Source organism: Pleurodeles waltl, chromosome 4_1 (genome assembly GCF_031143425.1).
Source record: "Pleurodeles waltl isolate 20211129_DDA chromosome 4_1, aPleWal1.hap1.20221129, whole genome shotgun sequence".
NCBI lineage: Eukaryota > Metazoa > Chordata > Amphibia > Caudata > Salamandridae > Pleurodeles > Pleurodeles waltl.
The window spans coordinates 770,623,582-770,641,583 of record NC_090442.1 but is presented as its reverse complement, the minus strand read 5'-3'; the positions used below and the strand labels follow the sequence as shown (position 1 = coordinate 770,641,583).

The following is an 18,002-nucleotide window of genomic DNA, read 5'->3' as shown; positions in this document are numbered from 1 at the left end:
CAGCTTTCTATGCCTCTAGCTTTTTTCAGGGTCTCTTCCAATGTAGGATTCCTGTAACACAAAATCCTTTATTGAGTTTTGCTGTCATAACAATTCACCACCAGTTGGTCACTGAGATACTGGTCCAAGGGATATCCGCAAATTCTCAAGTGAATGGTAACACCCTCAACTCTGCCACAAAACTGTCAATAGATTCATGTTAGAACTGTTTCCTTGTTAAAAATAAAAATAAAAAGACCACATCTGTGTCTCTCTACAATGATGCTAGGATTATCAAAGTCGTTTTCCAGTCTCTTCACTGCCCCTGTGAACACATCTCCTGGAACTGATGACGGACGCTGTAACTGATCGATGGTCAAATATTCTTTGTCCTTCTGCACCAAGGTAATTATACAAATTGACTTTTTTCCTAGCTGCTGAGAAGTTCAACCCATCAATAGCTACTAAATAGCTCTCAAACTATCTGTACCAATTATGCCATTTTAGTCTGGGGACTACTGGTTCTGGAAGAAAAGCCACTGGTAGACTGGTGGTTTGCATTAAAGCAAAGAAATATGTGTATAGATGAAAAAAATCAGGTGATAAAACTAAGTGTTGAACCACACTATGATAAAAATTTAAAAATGTGAAATGTGTATTTGAAGACTGACAGTAATGTTCAACTCGGATCAATCAGGAAATGATTAACAAGAGTACATTTTGTAGAATAGTTCAAACATTAACCAATTACTTGTTTTATTAGAATGCTAGAAAACCAATGAGCAAATTCTCTTGAAGTAGCCAATACGCTTTCAAATAAACCCTCTGAATAGCCGATAAAAAGTCAGTATATGGCCAATATCCATGCCCCAGCAAAGAAGCTTGTAATCTGAGGGGATTGCTGTTTAATCAGGTAAGAACGGGTGGCAGTTGGGCAGTAAAGCAGTGCAGACAGTGTTTAAACGTGGTGATAAGTGTGCGAGTCACTGACAGCAGAGCTTGCAATCTAAATAACTGCATGCAACTAGCTGCAAGCCAAAAGACGCGCTGAAGATCCTCGCACCAAGCACATATATAGCTAAAAGTGAGCGAGACTCACACTTGTGCCATAACTAAGTTATTCTGAATATGAATCCTCGAACCATGTGCGCATGTAGAGGTCCTTGTAAACAGGAGTCTTTGTACCGTACGCATGAGTGGAAAGCGTCTGAATAATAATGCTTGCACCGTAAACTGCTGCATAGGGGAGCGATTCCCCAGAAATCCAAATAACGCACAAAACACTGATAATATCCAAAATGTAAACATCACCTTTTATTTTGAGGCCTTTCCTGTTGCATGCACCAGGTCTACCCACACAAGTGAGGTATCATTTCTATCAGGAGACTTGAAGGAATGGTAGGAAATGTGTGGTTCTCTGCAGATTTCATAACTTTTCATCACTGAAATGTGAGTAAAATGTGTGTTTTTAACCAAACTTTGGGTGGATTGAAAAGGCTTCTGGGTAGGAAACCTTGGTGGGGGCCACAAAAGCCACCCTACCCTGTATTCCTCTGGGTGTCTAGTTTTCAGAAATATACAGGTTTGCTAGGCTTACCCACATACCAGCTGAGTTAGGACCCAAAAGCAACAGCTAGCCCCATTGCAAAAAAGCATCAGTTTTCAGTGGAAAAATGTGATGTGTCCATGTTGGTATTTTGGGGCCTTTCCTGACATAGGCACTATCCCTACCCACACAAGCGAGGTACCACTTTTATCAGGAGATTTGGGGGGAATGCTGGGTGTCTCCCCATATATTCCAGACTTTATCCTCACAGAAATGTAAGGAAAATGTGTGTGTTTTGGTCTAAGTTTGAGGTTTCCAAAAACTTCTAGGTAGGACAATTTGATGGGAGTCACAGAAGTCACCCCACCCTGGATTCCAACTAGGTGACTAGTTTTTTAAAATGTACAGGTTTGCTATGCTTTCCTAGGTGCCCGCTGAGCTAAGGCCCAAAATCCACAGCTAACCACATTGAAAAAACAGGTCATTTTCAATGGAAAAAATGTGATGCATCCATGTTGTGCTTTAGACCCTTTCCTGTCCCGGGCACTAGTCCTACCCACATAAGTGAGATACCATTTTTATTGAGAGATATGTAGGAAGACAGACTAGTATAACATTTGATATTATCAACTGCATTTCTCTGAATTTGTGCCTTCCAAATATAAGGCAGTGTGCAAGAACACAGCAATTTTTAAAAATGTCCTTGAATTACATGTTAGTATGGGTACCCAAAGATTCAAAGATATACAAATAACCACTGCTCCTAAACTCCGTATTTGGTGTCTATTTCAGAAATACATGTTTTCTTGATAACTATTTTTCACTATTTACATTTTACCATATGAATTGATCTATACCCAGTACACAATGAAAAAACTAGTGTAAGTTGCAGTTCAGTTGTTGGCTCTGTGTACCTCGGGTTCTTAGAAAACCTACAAACCCTATATATCCCCACAACCAGAAGGCTCTAGTGGAAGTAATGGTATATTGCTTTTGTAACAGCTATTTTGACAAGACTTTTCAAATGAAAACCTTGTCACAAATGGCCGCTTTTTTCCTACTCATTTTCAATATTTTTTTATTTCAACAGTTAGGTTTTTTGGGGAAAACCTTTTGGGATCTACACCAATGACCCCATGCTGAGTTCAGGATTTTGTCTAGTTTGTCCAGGGATCACCCATTGGTTTCATCCCAGCTTCCACCACAAACTGGAAGTAGGTTTAGAGCACAAAAATAAGGAAAAATGGGTTACCTAGTTGAAAAGTGATAAAACTGTGGTAAAAAGTATACTTTTTTATTATACATCTCTGCATATTCCTGAAAGCCGGGAAATGGTGACTTTAGCACAGCAAACCTTTTGTTGATGCCATTTTTAAGGGAAAAAAATAGATACTTTTTGTGGAGCACTCTTTTCCTATTTTCCCCGAAAACCCAAAATGTAGCTATATTTTGGCTATTTTCTCAGTCCCTTTCCAATCCCCCAAGGGAATCCACAAACCCTGGGAACCTTTGGAAACCCCAGGATGTTGGAAAAAAAAGAACACAAATTTGGTGTTGATAGCTAATGTGGAAAAAAGTTATGGTGGCCTAAGCACAAATTACCGCAAATCGTAAAAAAAGGGATTAGCATTCTAGGGGTAAAAGGGTATAGGAACGAAAGAGTTAAACTGGTTACTTATGTGTTTTCCTACTTGTTATTTCCATGCTGTACAATGCTCCAGCAGCCTTTGGCAAGCTCCACGCTTCATAATAAAAATAAGCAAAAAAAGAAATACTCAACTTTCCATGCTAATGTGAAGTAAAGTTACAATTTTAACAAGGACAACTTTCTCCACTTACTCCAGTATTCATACTGAGACCGTATGACTCCCTCCCATGGCTAAGGAAGGATAGCCAATTTAAGTGACCCACTTACCGATTTACAATTCCTCTGTTAATATGATGACTTGTTATAACAATTTTGATGGTGCTAAAGTGTATAATATTTATTTTCCAAGGTTGTTAATCCTGTTGTTCTCAATTGGTTTAACTGGATTTGCAGCATCAGAGGAGATATAGGCCCAAGAGGTAGTGAAGATCTCGAATGTGGAAGGTTCAACATTGTCTGCACTTTCTTGAAAGTGGATGATGAGAAACAGTGGGGACTTTTTGTGGAACGTACTAAGTGCTGATGATTTTAGTTTTAATATGTAATGTGTAGTTTCAGTTCATGGTTTCGCTAGTAAAGTAGCTTCTTTACATTGACTGCTAGAAGCAGAATAGAAGGTTTGATCAGCCCAACCCTCACCTCTGTATCTTTTTTGGAATTTCAACTTTCCTTTATATTAACTTAGGACATTTCACATTCTGAACTGGAAAAAAACGTTATGGCTGTCTGCTTTCTGAATATGCTGTTATAAGACTTTTTAGCACACTTTCATTACAAATCTTAACCCCTCTCTTATACTGCTTATACTCCTAGGACTCTGGTTTTACATGTCTGCCTCCATTGCAGATTAGTTCATGCAGATTCCAAATTTTAAATGTAGCCCCTTAATGTTTATGCAATTATGTTTTGATGGGTTTTAACTTGGCTACAGGGGTGCCTTCATGGGTTGGGAATGAGATGCCCTACAGGCAAGTTGCGGTCTTCTCCGATTCAGTGATATTGATGGGAGGAAAGAAAGAAATTGTGATTGGGAATGAATTAAGGATTCTGCTTTTCTCATACAGGGTGTCACAATGCTTTCAGTCACTGGAGCGACCCAACATAATGTGAGGAAAGCACACTGATTCATGTGACTCTTTGCAGGCAGTAATAACAGTTCCAATAATGGCTTGGCAGAGTCACAGAAGGAATGGGGCGTTATGTTGGAGGTCCAAATCCTCACATGACAGACAAAGGAGAACTTTAGCATTTATGAACTGTTTTATCCCCTACAGTGATGATTGAAAAACTGCTACGGGAGTATCTAGTACAGTGATGCTCAAAGTATGGCTGGGTGCACCATTTGCAGCTCTCCCGAACTTTACATGTGGCCCCCTTGTCAACAGGAGGACTGGGCTGATGTTTTCTCCACTCAGCACCAACATTAAGAAAGATGTAAAGTAAACAGGCAAGCATTTAACTACATCTTAACTGAAGTTAAAGAAAGGAAGTTACTAAGGTGTCCAGCACCACTTAACTTTAGGAACACCATCATTTTTAAAGACATCTTGCAACAAACATGCCAATATATGATAGTCTCTTCAAAATTCAAAAAGTGCATTGTATTAACATGCAGAATTGTTTTATCTTAGTACATCAGATTATATTAGAGCATTATAGTTTATTAAATAGAACACATCCAAAAGTCATGTACTTCGAGGTCCTTTTATATATGATAATTAAGAAAAAGCAGGCAAAAGAAATGAAACAATTGCCTAAGATCACAATTTTTGGTCAAGTTGGGAAGCCAGGATTGATTCCAGGTTTTCTGGTTTCACAATGTGCAATTCAGTCTTTAGTTGTACATGCGTCATTTCCCCTACACCCACCATGTACTCCTTGCCCCCCCACACCTTTGCCCCAAAATGCCACCCTGCTGACATCAATGCAATCCTCGGTCATAGCACAGAGCAAATGTTTTGGCCCCCTGGAAAAAGATCTAGTACGTGCAAATCTCTGCACTCCATATAAGTTTATTTCGCTCCTTTAATTGTTAATCATGAGTACTTACGATTCCAGCACGGTGAGCAGAGGGTCTGGCTCGGGAACCTCCTGGAGTTGCGTGCCCTGGTCTCTACTAAGCCTGATAACATCGCAAAGGGTCTGGGAAGCATTGGACTGCCGCTGCAAAAAAAAAAACAACACACACACACAGAAAGACTTGTATATTTTACATAGACTATTCACCACATGGTTAGTCTTCCGATAATTTACGATGGGACATTAGCACTACAGGAACAGATTCAATCAGAACACTGGGGTGCTTGTGACCAGGCTAGATGCTTCAGAGCAGTAGAGAAGATGCTGCTTACTTGCCTCCACATATGCACGAAATGTTTTAGCAGTTTAGTTTTTAAGGTCCGGTGGCTACTTTACTCTCAGTCTGCAAGAGTGAAAGTAGTGACAAATTATTATTCTGTTTCTTTTTTAAGGTTCCCAGGGTTAAACCATTCCCATAATCGTATTATAAACTAATTAACAAGAAGTCACCACCTGAAGTGTCAGAAGCACACTAGTGTGCTGCGGCGATCATACACCAGCACAGTAAAGTGCAGAGAAGAAACCTTGTGCCCTGTTCTTGGTACATTTTTCACGAGCATGATAAATTATCACAGTGTATGATAGAGCTATGCAGAAATCGTTTGTGAACAATGGAAAGATGAGACAGTAAATACTCCTAGCCTTCCAATAATGTAAGAGGATGGCTTTTAAATGGACGCCTCATGAAAGAAGCAATAGAAAACAAATCCACACTTCGGATTTTAACTCAAAGGTGTTCTTTTTATTAAGTTCTGAAACTTAAGATCAGAGCTGAGCCAGATAATGATGATGGATATTGATATAAGATGTAGAAATAAAAGAGGTTTTTTAGATCCTCAAAAATCAGACGACATTCGTAAGGGCAACTGCATGAGACTACATTCAAACAGGTTTACAGAATATTTTTCTATAGAAAGTAGGACCTCCTGTGAGGCTGGTTATTTTACCAGGTTTTGGAGATAAATTACCAAACACTTACATCATCTTCCTGCGATGAATGGATAAGCTCAACCAGGCGCTGGATAAGCTTCTCTTCATCCAGCCACTGAAAAGGAATGTTTCAAGATAAGAACATTGTCTGCTCTCCTAAATAAAGTATAATTAAAAAAAAAATTGTTCAGTGTCACTACACTGATTATCACATATAAATGATCATTGATAAAACGTTTACAACACCGCTTCTACGCATAACCTATCGTTTATATCATTTCAAACAAATGATCCAATTTTGTTGCACTTACCATATTAAAAGCACTCTGGAAAAAGTTTAGTGTCATTGCACGGTACTAGTTGTACATGTAAATCACTCTAGAGAAAGTACACTATGTGGTTACACTGAATTAATTATATGTATAAAACATCTCATATAAAGCTGCACTGAACTCAAGTGTAAGCTACTTTGGACAAGACTACAATATCATATCTAAATTAGGAGAAATAACATTCAGTGGGCTTGTGGCACTCGTAGTCTATGTTCTCCCATCTCTCCACAACATGTTGTGATATGCCTGTGCAGACAGACAGAGCAGCAAAAACAACCAAAGCTTCCATATGTCCAGACAGTCTCAGGAAGGCTGTCCATTCCATGTAGATATGTTTAAAGCTTCTGACTCATCTATCGAAGAAGCATTACGTCCAAGGTGATAATAGACAGTCATGAACAGTTTCTTGATAGATAAATGAATTTCCTTTTGTACCTTTGGAGTGAAGGATGGAGGTAAATTTAATGAAAGCTACCATAGCTCCACAATTTCTCTGGCAATTTTATTTATAGTGCTAAAGCCTGTGCTAAATAAAGAGTTTAATTCTGGGGCTGTTGCAGTATCTGCTTTGCTTATAAGCATAAATAAATTCTTGAGGTCACTTATCTCACCCGTAGGTCTCTCTCATTATCAGTCTCTGGCTTGTAATAGGTGTCCGTGGTACTGTACTATTTATTAGCTTCCACAATCGGTATTCCCGAAAGCAAATAACCAAAAACGTGCGCTATGTGGTAGTTATATACAAGATCTTTTGAGCAGAGACAGTGCAGGCAGGTTGTTGTATTGACCCCATATGTTGATCAAAGAATATTGGTTCACACAGATGCTGGCCTGATTCTTTATCCATTGTTCCATATGATGCTGGGACAGTTATATCATTATTGTCGCAAAATGAATAATGATAGTGTGATTAGATCTACCTGTGGTCACCTGATAACTACATACTTACATTAAAATTATATTCCATCAACGAAACATTGCATTGAGCAAATTGTGCAAAATTAAGTCTGCACTGGTGATACCACTGAATCAACCTGTAATTTTTATTTTGATGCAGTCTTTAAAGGATCCTAGTGAAGAGCTTGTTAGGATCTCTAACAAAGTAGTGTAAATGTGTTTCCATTTTTCCTGGATTTATCCTTTTGCTATGCCACAGATGACCACTGTTTTTTCCCTGTATGCAAGTATTTTGTTAGCCTTCTATAAAACCCAATTCACACAGAGACAATGATCCTAATATAAGGGAAAGTATAATGATTTTGTTACTTACACTGTAAGCATCTGTTTGTTGCATGTAGTGTTGTTGAATCACATGCTCGGTATGCTCCTACCATCTAGTGTAGGGCTCAGACTGTTGCAATATGAGTTTCTACAACAAAATCTTTTAAGTCACAATTTATCAGTGACTTCTCCTCTGGCAGAGTTAAATTGTTTTCCACACATTGGGTAAGGGTGCATACAAAGTAATGAGTTGGGAAAGTAAGTGACCATGTGTGTGTGTAGGTTAAATTATTATGTGAGTTGAAGATATCTGTAGCAAACACTGGCTCCTGAGGAGGCGGTGGGCACATGCAAATCCACTATATGGAATAAACAGATGCTTACGGGTTAAGAAACACATTCCGCTAGTAACATGTGTGGCTATATATGCTCTGCATCAACTGTAAAGCAGTACTCCCCTAGGCAGTGGAAAGCCAGTGGATTGCACAGAGGTCTGAAAAAAAGTCCCCAAGACAGGCTGGATCACCTCGAGCCTGTTGTCTTGCCAGAATGACTATAAAATAATGCTTGGTGATTGAAGTAGACCAGGTAACAGCCTTACACATTAGCTACAGGTAGGTTTCCAAGAAAGGCTATAGCGGTACCCTTTGGATGGGTGAAGTAAGGCCTGAGGAGAGTAGGTAGGGCACTTTTGGCTCTAAGGTAACAGGTCTGGGTACATATAACAATCCACCTGACTATTCCTTGCCTTAGAAACAGGATGGCCTTTATGAGGCTGTGCAAAGACAACAAAAAGCAGTCGTGTTTTACAAAAGGACTTGTTCCTGTCCATGTAATAAATGAGAGCATGTTTGACATCAAGTGTGTGAAGTGCTCTCTGCTATCAAGCTAAGCTGAGAGAAGAAAACGGGGAGCTCAATTGTCTGGTTAAGGTGGAAGGGGAAACCATCTTAGGCACAACTTAGGGTTGGTTCCAAAGACAACCCTGTCATTGTGTAACTGGAAAAAGGCTCTTAAAGTGTGAAAGAATGTAGCTCACTAACAAATCTAAGTGACGTCATAGCTTCTAAAAAGGCCACCTTCCATGAAAGAAACTGCAAACAGCAAGAATGTAGTAGTTCAAATGAGTCTGGTGAGGACAATGTTCAGGTTACAGACTAGTGCAGGTGGCACTCTAGGTGGTATGACACGTTTAAGGTGTTCCATGAAGGCTTTTATAACAGATCTTGAGGAGTGTTCCCTGTTCTGCATTTATGCAGGAATAGCAGTTAGGTGTAGCTGAATTGAGGTGTAAGACTGTTGCAAGTGTAAGAGATAGCATATGATATCTTATACCGTAAATGTAAGATGACTGATAGGATTTGGGGTACAGTAGTAACATACGTATTCTATTTGTCACACAGCAAGTGTGATACACTTACAAGCTTCCTTTAGAAAGTCCATTCATTCCTGAGGCAAGTTAAGATCCAAATTCTAGGACTTCAGGAGCCAAATTGCTAGGTTGAGCTGCCTGCTTTCCTGATGTCTGAATCTGCCTTAGTTCTTTGTGAAAAGGTCCAGCCTGTTGGGCAGTTTCCCATGTGGGGTGATGGAATTCTCTAGAAGGGTCAAGAACCATGGTTGTATGGTCCACATGGGGAACCACTAGAATGAGGGTGAGGGATGTTTGCTTATATTTCCTTACCATATATGGTAGAAGTGGGAGAGGATGAGAATGGTATGAAAAGATCACTGATCAGTTTATCCTCAGAGCTTTGCCCACGGACTGGGGATATGGAAACCTGAAAGCAAAGCTCGGGCATCTTGAATTTTTGCATATGGCGATGAGGTCTACGCCAGGGGGCCCCCACCATCAAAAGTAAGGGCGCAGGACTTGTGAGTGGGATTCCCACATGTAGATTTGTTACTGCATCCTGCTGAGCAGGTCCGCAAAGTTACTGCTCTAGAGCAGACAGCTGAAGAGATAGTGTACCACTTTGTTTTTGCAGGCAAAACATGGTGGTCATGTTGTTGGTTCGCTCCAGGACCAACTTGCCCTGACTGTTTTGGAGAAAAGCTTATAGGGCTTAATGTCTGGCTAAAGGTTCCAGATGGCTGACAAGGAGGTCCAGTTGATGATGTGGCCACAGACCCTGCATTGTCAAATTTTTCAGATGTGCTCCCCCCAACCTACCGCCCACCCCAAACCTGGCAAGTGAGGGGTCCGTAGCAATGGTCACCAGCAGATCCGGGTTTACGAAGGGTCTGCCTTGCAATGGGTTCTTGGTGTTCCATCACTGCAGAGAGCAATAGGTGCTGGCCTTTATCAATACAAAAGCATCCAAATGACCCTCCACTTGCATTCACTGTGCCAAGAGGCACTCTGAACAGATGTATATGGAGCCCTGCATGAAGAACTATGGCTATGCATGAGGCCAACATACCTAGGAGACAAATCACCGTTTGAACTGCGAGAGGACAGAGTGGATGAAAAAGACATTAGCCACTATCATGCTACCACCCTTGCCTCACTGATGTAGGCTAACCCAGATGCTGCATTGAGGACTGACCCAAGGAAAGGTTGGCCCTTAACTTGCTAGAGGTGGAACATGGTAGCGCTGACTATAAAGCAAAGTTGGTGGTGCAGGAGATAGCAGCTTGGGTGTGGACTAGGCAGTCTTGCCTGCTTGCACTCTAACAGCCAGTCGTCCAAGTAAGGGGAAGACGTGAGTCTTCCTCCTCTCTTCTCAGATGGGAGGCTACCACCACTAGACACTTGGTAAAAACCACAGAGGCTGTGGTAACTCCGAAGGTCAACACTTTGAACCAATAGTGCTGCCCACTAATCATGAAGCACTGGTAAAGTCAATAAGCCTGACAGATAGGATGTGGAAGTAGGAGTCCTTCAGGTCTAGTGTGGCCATGTCTATGGATGACATCCTAGAGCGTGACCATGTAGAAATGTTTTAAAAGGATGTATCTATTCAGAGGCCTGACATCCAGGATTGGTGTGAGGAACCCGTCCCTTTTAGAATGAGCAAGTCTAGGCAGTAAACGCCTTTGCCCTGGTGCCGACAGGGCACTGGCTCTATAGCCCCTTTGAAAAGGGAACATCTAAACCTCTTCTTACAGTATGCAAAGTGCTTTGGGCTGATAGTGTGTGTGAGGGGTGGGATGTTTAGTGGGGTTGAAGGGAGTGAGGCAGTGTCCATGCTTGATGATTGATAGAATTAGTGATCTTTGGGAATTTCCTCCCAACGGGGTAAAAAAAAAAAAAAACTGGAGTCTCCCTCTGACAGATGTAGCATATGTCTCTACCTCCACCCTTAGAGCTATTACTCCTGAAGGTGCCATGTGCATAATCTCTTCAGCCCTGTTGGTGGCCTTAGCAGTGTTGGAGTCCTTTATCTTTTCCAACATCTCTTCAACCTGCAGCTAGAACAGGTGTTCTCGGTCGAAGGGCAGGTTGATGAGATGTTGTGCGACACAGTCAAGAGTGGCAGCAGAGGATCACTGATGTGGTAAATCCCTCTGGCACTTATATAAGCCAAAACTAATGCACACCAAACGGCAGCGACAGATATGGCTTTCCCCTCCTCAACAATCTTTTTTGCTCTCTTCAGGTACTGGACAGGGAGATGTTGGAGTAAGGCCTACATCTCTTTCCACTGGTCCTACCGTAGCAAGACACGAGGCCTCCTGAACTGGTTATGCACCAGTGTGTGGCAACACTGAACGCTACCCTCTTACCAGCCACATCAATGCACATACTCTCCTTATCAGGAGGATGGGCATTGCCTGCAGCCTGGACTATTGTTCTCGTCAGAGTGGTGAAGAGGAACATGGAGTACAGGGGGATGATCCCTAATACAGAGGGGATTATGGGATCACCACCCAGGATTTTAAAGATTCCCCAAGAATCCTGCCTTTAGCAGAAGAAGAATATGGAGGTAGCGCTTATTTCTAGATTGCATCACTAACAGGACATCATCATCCTCCGGTGTAATGTGAACATCCACCTTGTGGTATGCATCTGCACGATGGATGACAAGGCTGTATGCAGTGGTGTTGTCTGCTGAGGAAGACCAGGGACCTCGCGCCCACCCCCCACCCTGCCCTCCCCACCCCCAAATCGGGTAAGCAGGGGGGGGTCCTCATCGTAGTCCTCCCATGGATCATCCGTAGGGTGTGTGAACCTGGCGCACCAAAATCCTTTGCTGAAGAGAAGGGACTACGACGACCCATGTCTGAATAGGACTCCGGTGATCTTTGAAGATAAGGCGCAGATGTGAGGGAGGAGCAGTGGAAGTCATGAAGGAGGAGAAGGAGCTAAGGGCTAAGAGCAGTGCCCTTACACTTTCTGGTTAGGCGTTGGCTGGAGAGGAGTGTCCTGATTCCACGCTGCCTTTCATCAAGCTCCGGTTGAAGCTTCTCGAACATGGGCCTCTACTCTGAGTGAGCTGTCAAAGGTCTCTGAGCCGATGTTAGTTTCAGTGCCAAACAAGCTTTTAGCCTCAACAGAGGATTCTGCCTCGAAGGTCTCGGGTGGTTCAGGACTTGCATGCCAAAGTGGTGAGTGGTGGGGTTTGATACTCTTAGCTGGATCAATTCTCGGCTCAGATGCCTTGTTTAAGTATCGACTGGAGCTAGTGGCTTACCCCAATGTGGCTTATGCACTGGGCTCCAAGCCAGACCACTGAAGCGGTGGTGCTTGGCTTCGACATGCAGCCGTTTACGTCTCTTGGGGGTCTGTGAAGAGCACTTGTTTCACAGAGGTGTGCAGGTTTACTGAGAAAGACTGGGTTTCATTGAGAGCCTCTTCCAACTTGTGAGCTTCTCGCACTTCGGGCTAAAAGAAATCCGATCAGATTTGTCAGGTCTGGTTTGGAGGGCTGGCATGTCAGGGGACTAACCTAACTCCTCTTCGGCACCTAGTAGGTCTACTTCACTGAAGATGTCTGGCACCTTCATTGCTGGCGGAGAGTATTTTTGCTCCTGAAGGCTGAAAAGGAATTGCAAAGGGTGTTGTCATACTCTGGGGAGAAACAGGTCGCAGATGTCGTGCACATCAGCCAAAGAACACTTTCAGTACCACAGGGGGCATCTGTTGAAAGGCATATGTTCCATCACCCTCTGCCCATCTTTATTCTCTGGTGTCAGTATTGAAGGTGCAGGACCCTGAAGGGCAGGGGCGCTCCCAGGACGGACTAGCCTGATCTTCAACAATGATGTCCGAAGCAGTGGATAAAGAGAAAAAACGATACACAAGCACCCAAGTAGAGAACTCTTCTAAGCAACCCAAGGGGAAAGAACGGAAGCATAACATTCAGTGTCCAACACAGAAATACCATGAGCACTTCAATACACATCCAAACCAAACTTCTTGCCTTCCATACTTCAGTTTGCGGACTTCTTTTTTGCTGGCTTTAGGATTCTGCACACTTTACCACTGCTAACCAGTGTTAAAGTGCTTGTGCTCTCCCCTTACAAGGTAGAGTTCACTTATGCCCAAAAGGCCTATTTAATTTACATGCAAGTCCCTAATAAAATGGCACTACCTGTACACATAGCATGCAAATTAAATTGAACTTATGGACATGCAGCACGGATTGTGCCACCCATTTTTTTATAACTTTATTTAAAGTTTTTTGCAAGAACAGAGATCAAAAGGAAAGCAGCAAGGTACAGAAGCTGTAAGCTGAGCAAAACAATGACAATATTCTGCATTTCCAGAATATAAAACATAACTGTAAATCAAGGAGCCAGAGATGGAGAAAAGAATGGCAAAGGTACAGTGCAGGAGAATATGAACTTGCATGATACAGGAACCATACATGCGAGGGAAGAAAGGGGCAATAGAGAACAAGAGGCACATCAAACAAGGGAAGTTGTGTGTAGAAAAAAACAAAACAACTGTAGGTCAAAACATCACAGGGCAGAAGTAGCAGCCTCACGACTGTCCGCTGTTTGGGGGTTCAGTGACAGAAAATAATTATTGAGTGGTTGCCACATGTCTTTGGGGCTCGAAAATAACTGTTGCTGAGAAGCGTAGATTTCGCTGGTGGTGTCACAGTTAGACATGTCTTGTAGCCAGGCCATTTCAGTGGGCAGGATCCCACTGCCCCCAATGAAGGGCAACCTGCTGCTTAGCTAGGAGTAGTGCAAGTACAGTAAAGCACACTATGCTTAAAAGTAGGAGTTTCACATAACCAAGCAGGGCCAGTAATGGATATGTAGTGAGCATGTGCTCCGTCATATGTGACAGGGTGGTATGGGTTGTGCAAACTGGAGCGCAAGTCCAGGATAAGTGAGCAAAGTCGGCATGTTCAGCCAAGCATTTATGGCAGCAGTGTGACTGAAAGGGATCTAGTTTAGCTAATGTGTGACAGTTTATGGCGATGATTATTGAAGATAAGTTAAGATTGCGCACAGCAGTAATCACATATTTTGTCAGAAATATGGTGCTTCAAGTCTCGTTCCCCTGTGCCCCTAGATTTCTCCATACCAATATGCTTTCTCACAGGGGATATTGATAGGGAAGATGTTTAGGTCAATCGGAGCTCCTAGTTGAGCAGACAGATCTTCAGTTTCTTGCCAAACTCTAGTAGAGATAGGGAGGTTCCGACTCAGAAGGTCCAGATGTGGCTGGGAAGATTGTTCCAGGTTTTGGCGGTGAGGTAGGAAAGAGAGCATCCTCCTGTTAGGTTTCTGCGGATGCATGGTATCTGTGCAAATCACAGTGTACCTGGGCGCAGTTGCCTAGTTGGATGGTGGTTAAAGCAGGCAGTTCTGATGCTGTGGAGGGCTTTATAGATGTAGAGTGAGCAGCAGTTTGAACTGGCAGCACTTCTAGATGGGGGCCCAGTGTAGCTCTCTGAAGAGGGACTAGGTGTGTACTGCAGGGGATGTCAAGGATGAGTCTGGCGGCAGCATTCTGGAGTCTTTGCATGAGTTGGTTCGAAATACCAGCATCGAGTGTGTTGCCATAGTCCAGTCTGCTGGTGATGAGGGCCTGGGTGACCGTGTGTCTGGTGTTTATCTGAAGCCATTTGAATATCTTACAGAGCATACAAAGGATGGGGAAGCAGGAAGAGGTTACAGCGTTCACCTGTATGGTCATCATTCATTTGTTGTCCAAGATGATTATGAGGTTTCTGGCGTGGTCTGTTGGGGTAGGGGTGGTCCTAGGTTGGTTGGCCACCGGGAGTCAACCCACAGAAAGCTCTTATTCCCGAAAATCATTTTGTTGGTGTTGAATTTTAGACAGTTCCATTTCATCCAGGTTGCCTAGCTTGACATGCAGGTTGTGAAGTTGGTTCTGGTGGTGCTGTCTGTGAGGGAGAGGATGAGAAGAGCGTTGTCTGTGTAGGAGACAATGTTGATTCTGTGTGATCTTATGATGTAAGCGAGTGGTGTGATTTAGACTTTGAAGAGGGTAGGGCTCAGTGATGACCCTTGAGAGACTCTGCAGATAAGGTTCTTCAGTTTCAAGGTATACGGTGGGAGTCTGACTCCTTGAGTTCTGTCTGAGAGGAAGGAGGCAAGCCATCTCAAGGCAGGTCCTTGTATTCCATAGTTGTGGAGTCTTGAGACAATGGTGCTGTGGGAGACTGTGTCGAAGGCCACAAAGAGGTCAAGCAGGATGACAGCTGCTGTCTCCCCTTTGTCCATGAAGGCCCAGATGTAGTAAGTTGGTGCGATGAGGGAGGTTTCCATGCTGTGGTTGCTGCGGAAACCTGACTAAGTGATGTCTAGGAGATGGTGCTGCTCTAGATAGTTGGAGAGTTGCCTGTTGATTGCTTTCTCCATGATTGCAGATGCAAAGGACAGAAGCAAGATGTGTCTGTAGTTGCTGAGCTCTTCTGGGTCGGCCAAAGTTCTCTTCAGGAGAGCTGTAACCTCTGCGTGTTTCCAGTTGTCTTGAAAGGTTTTGCTATTGATGGAGGAGTTATGGTGAGGTGGGAGCTAATATGGGTTCCTCGTAGGTTGTAGTATGTGTATCTACATCTACACATGCTGAGAACACAGATGTTATTTCATCTATTAAAAGGTCTTCATGTGGATGATCAGACAATTTCTAAAATGTATGTTATATCAGCTGTGTTAATAGACCTGGATATAAATTAAAAATATGTCATTTGAATTATACCAATATTTCAGTAAAGAGAACCATCCTAATACACATTCCAAGCCACAGCACAGACCTTGAGATGGGGGGAGACTTGTTTAAGAAGAAAGGGAAAGACTATCAGCTAGACTTCTTGTGTATTTATTGAAGAGGAAGTACAAGGAGCAGTCTTAAGCATGCAGTCACTTCGCACATTCAATACTTCCTGACGCAGTGGTGCAGGCTCCACACAGCTCACTAGACGCAGCAGGAGGTCCATCATGGCTGAAGTGCCGATGTGATTTAGCACCAGGTTGAGGAAGTTGTCTTTTTTCCTCAGAAACACAATAACCTAAAAAAAGAAGAATGCAATTACAGTTAAGTGCAAGAGACCAGGAAGGCTTTATTAGCTTTAATCTCTAGATTGTTTAGTCTCATAATGGACAGTACACTGTTTATACAATCAGTTTAAGCATGTTGCCTACAAAAGCAACTGCCTGCACCAAATTCGCCTCCTGTACCCTTTCATATAGGCAGGCACTTTTACAATAATGTCTTGTTGAAACATGCAAACCTTCTGTTCCCCATAATGTTCCTATTACACCATCCAAAGCATGACTCGCATTTTTCAGAGTAGCACACATGTCCAGCACTCTCTCTAAGAGTCATTTATGTTTCCTATATATCCCATATTGTGTTGAAAGTAAATAACACAGTCCTCCAAAAACAACCTTAACATGTCCTGCAGTACTACGCATTCAGCACATCACAACCATTAACAAACTGCCAAATAACAAAAGACAACGTGCATGGAAACTTACTGACCCTATACATGCATTACAAATAAGTTATAAATGGCATATGTCAATATGCAAGAATCGCAAAGCATACCATTCCCCATCGTAATGAACCTCTCAGTTAGTTGGAAATCTCAACATACATCTCAATAGAAGCACACAAATAAGAAACTCCATGAAGGCCAAATAATCCAGCTGATTAAGTGAATGTCATATTTTAAACAACACACTTGGATAAATACCAGGCAGGTGATCTTTTCACTTCTGCATGAGCAGCCCCATCTCCTCTGTCCACTTCATGCCTTGCGCCATAAAACTTGCTGAATGCCTTTAACCAATGCTCATACAGACCACCGCTGTTCTCAATATCTATCAGGGCTTACATGGTCCTCGGGGTTCTTGCCAGAGTCACATGGGACACACCCTCTAGCACTGCCGCCAGCTTCTAAGTGACAAATTAGCCTAGCACAGAATAATTGAATTCACATGGAGTAATGTTCAACCAAAGCAGCACACAGGATGCTCCAAAGGCAAAAACTAGCCTGTGCCACATTCACATTAAACAATAAAACATACACATACACATAAAACAACACCGCCTGTTACGTCACAGTCAAATATACTGCTGCCTGAATATCCGTAGGTCATTTCAGAGTTATGTTTATTTTACAGGAGATTTCCTGCTTCTTCCCACAGTCTCCAAATAACTGCCCTTAAGAGCACTCCAATGCGCAAAACTACACACATTACACATTCTCTGCAGGGGTGAACAGATCTAAGCAAGGCTTTCCCCACTGCAGAAAGAAACCTTGCACCACCTCCGGATGGAGACGCCATTCGTGATCAACCAGCCATTATCAGCTGAGTTTGTCCACTCTAGCCTTCAGAGAGCCTGTCAGGTGTTGAACCACCAGGGAAATGCTCTGATGTTCCAGACATGTCCAGAGGCGCAGAGTCTCCTGATAAAGTGCCCATGACCCTACTCCACCCTGCTTGGTGCAGTACCACATGGCAGTAGTGTTGTCCTTGAACACCTGCATACCCTTTCCTTTCGAGAGAGGGAAGAAATGCTTTCAATGGCAGTCTGATCACCCAAGCTCCAACAGGATGATGTTGAGTCTGGACTCCGTCGCAGACTAGCTGCTTCTGGTCTCCGCCTCCCACAGGGGGCTGCCCCATCCCAGAAGTGACGTATCTGTCAATACTGTCAGATCTGGTTGGGGAATGAAGAGGGATCTGCCTGAACCAATTGTGGTTCGTTAGCCACCACTGCAGATCTCTTGCAGTTCCCTCTGAGATCTGGGCCATTTCAGAGAGATTCCCCTGATGCAGCGCCCACTGGAACTTCAGGTCCAACTGCAGAGCCAGCATATGTTATCTGGCA

At 42.9% G+C, this 18,002-nt stretch overlaps 1 protein-coding gene across 2 annotated transcripts in view; it reads right to left on the bottom strand.

Moving 5' to 3' along the window:
* The window catches only part of PPP6R2 (protein phosphatase 6 regulatory subunit 2), an 891,343-nt gene that overhangs the window by 686,731 nt on the left and 186,610 nt on the right, over positions 1-18,002 (bottom strand). For both annotated transcript variants that reach the window (XM_069229423.1, XM_069229422.1), the window contains exons 5-7: positions 16,036-16,173; positions 6,232-6,297; positions 5,224-5,336 (exon numbers count right to left, since the gene is read on the bottom strand). In XM_069229423.1, coding sequence (XP_069085524.1) covers positions 5,224-5,336; positions 6,232-6,297; positions 16,036-16,173 — 317 coding nt within the window. The remainder of the gene's footprint in view (positions 1-5,223; positions 5,337-6,231; positions 6,298-16,035; positions 16,174-18,002) is intronic.